The sequence below is a fragment of the Poecilia formosa genome, unplaced genomic scaffold (assembly GCF_000485575.1).
Source record: "Poecilia formosa unplaced genomic scaffold, Poecilia_formosa-5.1.2 Scaffold563, whole genome shotgun sequence".
Lineage (NCBI taxonomy): Eukaryota > Metazoa > Chordata > Actinopteri > Cyprinodontiformes > Poeciliidae > Poecilia > Poecilia formosa.
The window spans coordinates 296,743-304,668 of NW_006800502.1; the positions used below are offsets into that span (position 1 = coordinate 296,743).

The window sequence follows — 7,926 nt, forward strand, 5'->3', positions numbered from 1 at the left end:
TAACTTATAAACTCCTACCCCTAACTTATAAACTCCTACCCCTATATATATTTTAATGGATAAGATAGATTATTGTTTTAATATTCTTTCTCCAAACATACTTCTTCATGGCATACTTCTATAACTGAACAATACCTACAGACGTCTCAAAATGTGTTAAACTATTTGGCCCATTGCACTTTAACACCAGCATGTATTTATATCCCCATTTGAAGGAGTACATGTTGGAATACAGGCTTTTTTGAGCCAGTATTCCAGTATTTCTGATTAAATACTGAGAATGTTTAATCACAAAGTCCAGATTAGGTGACAGTTTCAGAAGAGTCAACAACAACTTAGTATGCCATGAACATCTGCCTGTGATACAATAATGACCAAAATTTTACATGTGCAAATGATTGGAACTTTGTCATGATGACACAACTGATACTTTATGTAAAGCTCAGTGTTGTCACGTCGGCAGAAACACTTCGGTCTGCATTCCATCACACAATCTTGGATGAGCTTGAAAGACATGCAATGTTGACAATATATCATCAGATTCACCCTGAAAATTGTACTTTGATATGCACACTTAAGTGTTAAGGTTACATCCCTAAGTTGAGCTAAGTGTGTTCAGTGCTGGATGGTGAATGTCACACTAAATTTGTTCCATTTGTATAACTTTGTAACATTAGAACATTTTCAGCATTAATGCTTGTTTTATACTTAAATCTCATTATTTCTCAATTAATAACACTGAGGGGTTTTGGCTAGGTCCTGGGTCTAGTAAACAGGTGAACAGAAGGTAAAATGGCTTAGCCACAACAGGAATGAGAGTCAAAAGGCGGTGCTCAACAGTTGATTTTCATTTGCACGGCTCCCAGCAACTTCATTTAAATACAAAAACCTCTGCTAGGCAGAAGGGGAGGGAGGTGATAGGGGAACACGGACACACAGCGTTTTTGACCATATTTGGCAGTGCTCTACCATTTTCCACTCTGACAAAAACCTCTTGCCGATAGCCCTCAATCTCCATGCGCACGGCAGAACTAGGTGTCAATTGCTGTCGAAAATCCCACTTTTCGTTCTGTGTACATTAAAACATACCTTAAAGTTTATCAAAAACATTTGTGCAGCTGCTAATAGAAACTTAGCTTGATGGGGACCTTGAACAATCCAGTTCAACAACCAAAGTTTATGTTACAATGTTTGTATTTGTGTGAAACTGAGTTAACTTTAAATGAGTTGATTAATGGTTGGCCCTAAATGTTTCTGAGGGTTTTTTGGCTTCAAAACCACATGTTAATGTTTGATAGCAATAATTAAAACTTCGCCATGTTTGATATTGGCTAGCAAAAATGTTTTTACATCAGGCTACATATTACATTGACATCTCAATGAACTATTTACTCTAAGCTGTAGTTGGTGATATATTAGTTTGCTGCTGTTGAATTAATGAAAGGATCATACTTAAAACCTTCTGCTCGTTGTTCCCTCTCATCGGTCAAGAATCCAAGAATGTCATGTGTATTAACAGAAAACCACAAACAACGATCTCTGTTCAATGTACAATCATTCTGAATTTATTCAAAACAATCAAATGAAATGTCCTAGAAAATCACAAACCAGAAAATCATAATTACCTGAGACAGAGACAATACACACGGCTACAGAAACAAAGAAAGATTGCAGAGGCACACAGCCTCTGGAGAACACACGAGGAGACCCTGTTGTTCTGCTCTAACATTTCCGGCTTCCCTCTTTTGTTCAAAAAGGCATGGCCTCCTCTGTACCATATGTAAATTATGGGAGTGCCCCTATCGGAGAGGAGGAAGATTTACGACTGTGGGAACCTGCTGTTTTGGCTGAGTGCAAACCGTGTAAAAGCTTCTATCAGATTTACAACTTTTCTTTAAATGCCTGCGTGTGACAGAGTTTTTAATGACTCTTCACCTGAACGCTAATCTAAACACAGGCAGAAAACTCAGGTTTGGCTACAAGACCAGAGCGTTTTCTTTACCCTTAGAGGAGGGACATTTATTATCCTCTCTGGGGAGAGCCCCAAGGTCACACAAAAGGCTGAGGCACACACTCTGACCCTGTACATATGGATTTGCACTCTGTTTTTTAAATATAGACCACTACAGACTAAATTATTTTTAATGAATTCCTGCTAGTATGTTAAAGAAAAATATTCTACTGATGACATTATATTGATTAAATCAAGAATGTAATTTTAACCTAAATTTGGGCCTATTTCAAACAATATTAATTTTGTCCAATATTTAAACTTGTGATTAAAATTAACACCAGCATTAAAACTAGCATAATTAAGCTAATAATTCCACTGCTGAACATGATAATTCATTTACCTAAAACAAACATTATTTTTACATCAACTTATAAGTTTTGTGGAACTTCTCCAATTAAAATTACTTCAAGGCAGAGACTCAGCCTGGTCCACATTCTCAGGTGATAAAGACTCCTGGTATAAATTAAATTTTTAACTATTGTAATTAATAGGACAAATTAATTTAATCAAAGAATGTCATGAATATGTGTGAATGTTTTCCATCTTAAGTAGGGCTGCACTGATTGCAGTTTTCTGACCGATTGGCTATTATCAATCTTTGAAAATCCTTACCTGTTTATTTTGATTTTGGCCGATAGCAATTTTTTTTGTCTGAAATGTTGCCAAATATAGCAAAAAAGTTGCTGAGTTGGCAACAGTGGGGTGACTAATTTCAGACATGACCTGATGGGCAGGTCTGTAAGTCAACCATCTCACTGCAGAGCAGGACAGTGGCTAATTTTTAAACCTCTCCTGAGCTGGATGAGATCATGGGATAAGGTTGTCTTCACATGTAAGTATCGGTTGATCACCAATCCTCCAAAGTTATGGAAGTCGGTGCTAATAAATCAGTCAATAAATGGAGACTTACAAGAACACCACAGTATAAGTTGGCCCACATTTTCACATGAAGAAACACAATAATTAAAGGGGCAGTATTATGTAAAATTGACTTTTTTGAGCATTACACCATGTTAATCCCTCATCAGAAACATAAGAAATTCTTTAATCTCCCGGGGGAACCATTCAGCTGTGCAAAATGCCAAATTAGGGACATATTCCCCCTATTTGGTGCCTTCTATAGATAAAAAAAATAGTACAACAGGACTTATGTGGTGGTTGAGACAGCAAATTGGACAGGACGGTCCTTGGTGGAATATGCATCAACTGGCATTAGTGGCCATTAAGACCAAGAGCAGTTTGGGGTAAATTTGAAACCAAACTGAATACCTTAGCTAACCTTTTTTTCATCCATTCGATATCTGAGATTTGGTTTCCAGGTCCAGGAAGAAAGCACTGGGGATGAACCAATATGGAAACTTGGGCAAATTTCAATTACCGATATAAATATTGCTGTTATGGCAGATAACTGAAATCTACCTATTTATATATAGCTAAATGTCAGTGTAGTATATTAAACAAGTCATTACTCTTTTGACGCTGTAGTGACTATTTATCCTCAAAACTTAAATTCAAAAATAAAAAAACTCAAGACTCAAAGGTGATCAAAACAAAAGGTGAATCTTACTCAAATAGTCACCTGATGCACCATGGATTCTAGTTTATGCAGCCCAAAAAGATCAAAAGTCAAAATGCAGTTCTTTCTTTGTTTTATTCCATTGTTTGGACAAAAAAGTTACAGGCTTCATAGACTGATGACTGACTGGTTGACTGAAGTGACTGATGACTGGTAAAAAAATCCTGTGACCACCCACATGCATAAAAAGCTACCTAAGACCCACCTATTTATACCATGAAACACCCATGTCCCAACCTGAAATTAATTAACTAATTAAGTGAATTACTAACCAAAGAACTTATTCGAACAAATTAAACAAAAATTCTAATGATAAATCAACTACAAAATAAACAAAAAATAAGAATAAACTAAACAATTCAAATTCTAAGATTTAACTGAAAATAGAGAAATAGCTCCTACAGACGCCTTGTAAAACCTTCCACACTACGCTGACTTCACCATTGTTTCTCTACTCCAGTTAAACTCCCCACAGTCCTTTGCTCACTACCACTGTCACATGACTAAGCCCACCAACTCCCCAGCCCCACCTCCATCCACACACTCCCTCCATTAGGAGGGATCATCATCAGACCATCATCTGCAACAAGATGAAAATAAAAATTTGGTGTGAATATTGGTTCAAGTTTATACATCAAATTGATGCTAATAAGTTAAGAAAGGACTAATATATTCTGATTCTAATCAGTGCCGATTTATTGTGGATCTCTGCTTTTATTACTTTTTGTCTTCTGTTAATTATTGCTTTATTGATTGATCATGTTTCTTTTTAAATCTGCTAAAAATACGACATGATTTCCCATCTGCCAAATTAAAACCAGAAGTAATGAAGAACCTGAAATGTTTGGGGGGAAATTCCCAGAGACTGTGCCTATGCCTCTGTGTAGGTTTGTCACTGTGTGAAACGCCTTTTTGTTGTCTGGCTGCAGGATCTGTTGGCAGGAATCTGGCCAACAAGCCCAATGTCTACATATCAAGCAGTGCTGGAGCCCGGTGGAAAGAGGTCAGTACAAATTGTGACGATATCAGGAACACACAGGGAATACACAGGCAATAAAAAAATAACACATTGTAATCATTGTACTGCCCAGAAAGGTACATAAGCTTCTGCATTTTGGTGTTGGTACTAAACCCAGCAGGGTTCTTTTCTCTTCCAGACAAAGAAAATAACTCATTTATATCAGACTTTTCCAAGTAATTACAGAAACATTGCATGATGTTTTTGTTTTTAGTTGCAGTGCTGCTAAAAGAGTTTTAAGAGTTTCAGGATATCTAGAAGTTAATCTCCCTACAGGGCCATGAAATAAAGTGGAAACATGACATTACATATTAATGTTTCCTTATTGTGTTTATATGTAATTAAACCAGCATTATGAAGCAGTGAAGTGGAAAAACAACTTCTGTACACCATTAAATGTAATACAACCGTAGCAAAATGGTCTTTATGGCTAAGAGCAGCTGATTAGCATCTCAAAAGCTTAAATAATACCTGAACTATGAATCCCAGAGGAGTTGAAAAGAAAGAGAGAGAAGGAGGAAATTCAGACCATCTCTTCCATTCATCAGAACAGACAAGAACCATTTACTGACTCCAATGTCTTTCTAACCATACAGTATAACACTTACTCCTACCAACTCTTCCAAAACAAACTGTTCTGACTTGTTACTGCTATACTTACATTTTCCATATAGCACTAGCAAGTTTTGTAAGGTCTCTTAAGGCGATATGAATTTTGATTATGATAGGGTCTGGCCTACTCACTAGGGCTGTTGTAAACGAATATTTTAGTAATCGAGTAATCAATTGATTATTCTTATGATTAATCAAGTAAACAGATAAAAAAAGATAAAGTAAAACATTGGTAAATCTAGCATAACTGCAGTATTACTATTGCATATCAACATCAGTCCAATTTTTCATATTTGAGCTAACAATAACTTTTCTGTAGTTTAGAAAATTAACCTGTAATAATAATAGCTCACTTTCTAAGTTAACCTGAAGAAAAGTTATACAAAAATCTGAAATTATATTCAGTGTAATAATAAAGAGGCAGGCTCACAAATATGCTTATAAAAGTGTCTATACTCCAGCTTTCCATTGATGTATTCATCTTCAGTCAGTTTAATAGGTGAACTCTCACCAGCCATTTATAGCTTTTGTGTTCATGCTAGCAACGGGATTTGTACGGAGTCCTCCAGGGGACATGGGGAATTTTTTTTCTTTTGCATTCCCTCGCAAAACCTTTGCGTCCCCTCACAAAAGGTTTTGGGTTCCCTCACAATAATCTACTGATCAGTTAATGCTGAATAATAGAATACTGTAAGCCTTTCTTACGGGCCGCCGTACTTTCTGCTTTAATACAAGGTTATGTAAGGTTTTTCCATGAATGTTGATATCTCGTTGTGAAATATCTGACGTTTTATATATTTTTTCATTTTTATAGAAAGGCACAACAAACCTATGATATAAACAGAAACTTTCCGTAAGTACGCTGTAAAATAAAAAGTCAGTAAATTTAAGGTAAAAAATTGTAAAATACCAACAATTTCTGACTATAAAATCCAAAACATTTTGTTACCATAGAAAATGCATAGAATTACCGTAAGTCAAAAACTGCAAAACAAAAAAAAACAAAAACAAAAAAAAAAAGTCCGTAAATTTACGGTAAAAAATTGTGAAATACCAACAGTTACTGACTGTAATATCCAGGGGTGAAAGTAGGGGGGTATGGCAGGGTACTGCATACCCCTAAAAGATTTAGCGGGGGTACCTGCAAGAAAATGGAGCGGCTATCTGCTGTAAAAAGTCAGTGGGATCACTGTGCAGCTGTGACTGCACCCACTAATCAGCTGTGACTGATTAGTTTGTCAAGAACAATCCAAAACACGACTTAATCAGTTAATAAATAGCTTCCCCCCGTCCATTTCATATTCTTTTTGAACTGTTCTTTGTTAGAGTAGGGGTGTGATACGTTGATCGCAGAAGGTTTTGAGTCGAACTGGACGCTGAGCATCCTGGCGGCGTTCAGCGTCCTGAACGCCGCCAGGACGCTGAGACCAGCACGTCCTCGTCTGGCTCCTTATCAAAACGTTAACTTTATTAAAGAACAACAACAAAAAGTCAACAAAATGTTTTCAAATTAATGACCCCAAAAAAATAATAATCTCTGATTTCAACAAGGTGTTGCACAATTCTTTGCATTTCGGTTCCATTATCAAAATAACTAGCAGAGCAGGAGTTTAAAATTAACTAATCAACCACTGCTGTGTTCATGAGAGGCTTATTAATAATCGCAAAATAAATATCAAGCCTGAAAACCTGATATCGTAACGGACTAAATGTTTTAAACGTAATCTGTGCTCTGCTCGAGGAGTGAGCAGTTGCCACGGCAACAGGTGTGCTTAAACGACAAAGAGCGAGAGAGAGAGAGAGTAAAAAGATGCGAGTGGTTTTGAGTTGGTCACCTGTTCGGGTTGTTTTACCTTTGCTGCGGCGCATCACAACCGCTGTAGTTTCTGAACGTTCAATAAACGACAAACTTGGACTAATTATCACGTTCGTCTGTTACTATACGTCATTCACAACAAACATCAAACACGGTAAATATGTTTCATTAAGTATTTAACAAACAAATGGCTTCTACCGCGATAATAATGTGAAATTAAATTGTCTAATTCAAAAATAATAGTTTTATTGCTCTCTGGCATCTCTCTTTGAACTCAGAGTCTGAGAAGCTTTTCCTATATCCATTTTTTTTGCTTCTTATTTAGTGGAAATATTGATAAATATTGAAATAATAACCTTTTTCAATCTTCATAGCACCAATGTTGAAAATGAGGAGCTAACATTCATAAATGACATTGAAATAAAATTCAGTCTGGTTGGAGGGATTCCTCTGGAACCTGTTGGAGGAAAAATATCCCAACTTCAGAAGATGAGCTTTTTAACTTAATAGAGCTCTGTGGTTCCTCCTATGAGTATGAGAGTCAGGGTGAGGAGGCGCCATGTCAGGAAGTCGAAGTGGAAGCTGCAGGATCTTCAGAACAAACAGGTCATGATGCTAGGCCTACTGATTATCCCTCTATCTGGACACAGGATCAATATAACCAGTAGGCCTGTCACAATAACATATTTTGCTGAGCGATTAATTGTCTAAAAATTATTGCGATAAACGATATTGTTTCAAGACCTTTTGACAGTGATTTAATGGAAATGACTAATAATGCATGCGATTTCCTGCCATAGATAGATGCACTTTATTTTCAAAACAACACATAACACTGGAACTGATAAACTAAATAAACAAAACAACCAAAAACAAAAGTAAAATGGATT

The 7,926-nt window shown here is 36.4% G+C and overlaps 1 protein-coding gene across 2 annotated transcripts in view; it reads left to right on the top strand.

The window, feature by feature from the left end:
- Positions 1-5,429, top strand: part of LOC103129659 (sortilin-related receptor-like) — a 117,060-nt gene extending 111,631 nt beyond the window's left edge. For both annotated transcript variants that reach the window (XM_016665304.1, XM_007540832.2), the window contains one exon: positions 4,520-5,429. In XM_016665304.1, the coding sequence (XP_016520790.1) occupies positions 4,520-4,647 (128 nt within the window). In that variant the 3' untranslated portion in view covers positions 4,648-5,429. The remainder of the gene's footprint in view (positions 1-4,519) is intronic.
- The last annotated feature ends 2,497 nt before the right edge of the window (positions 5,430-7,926 follow it).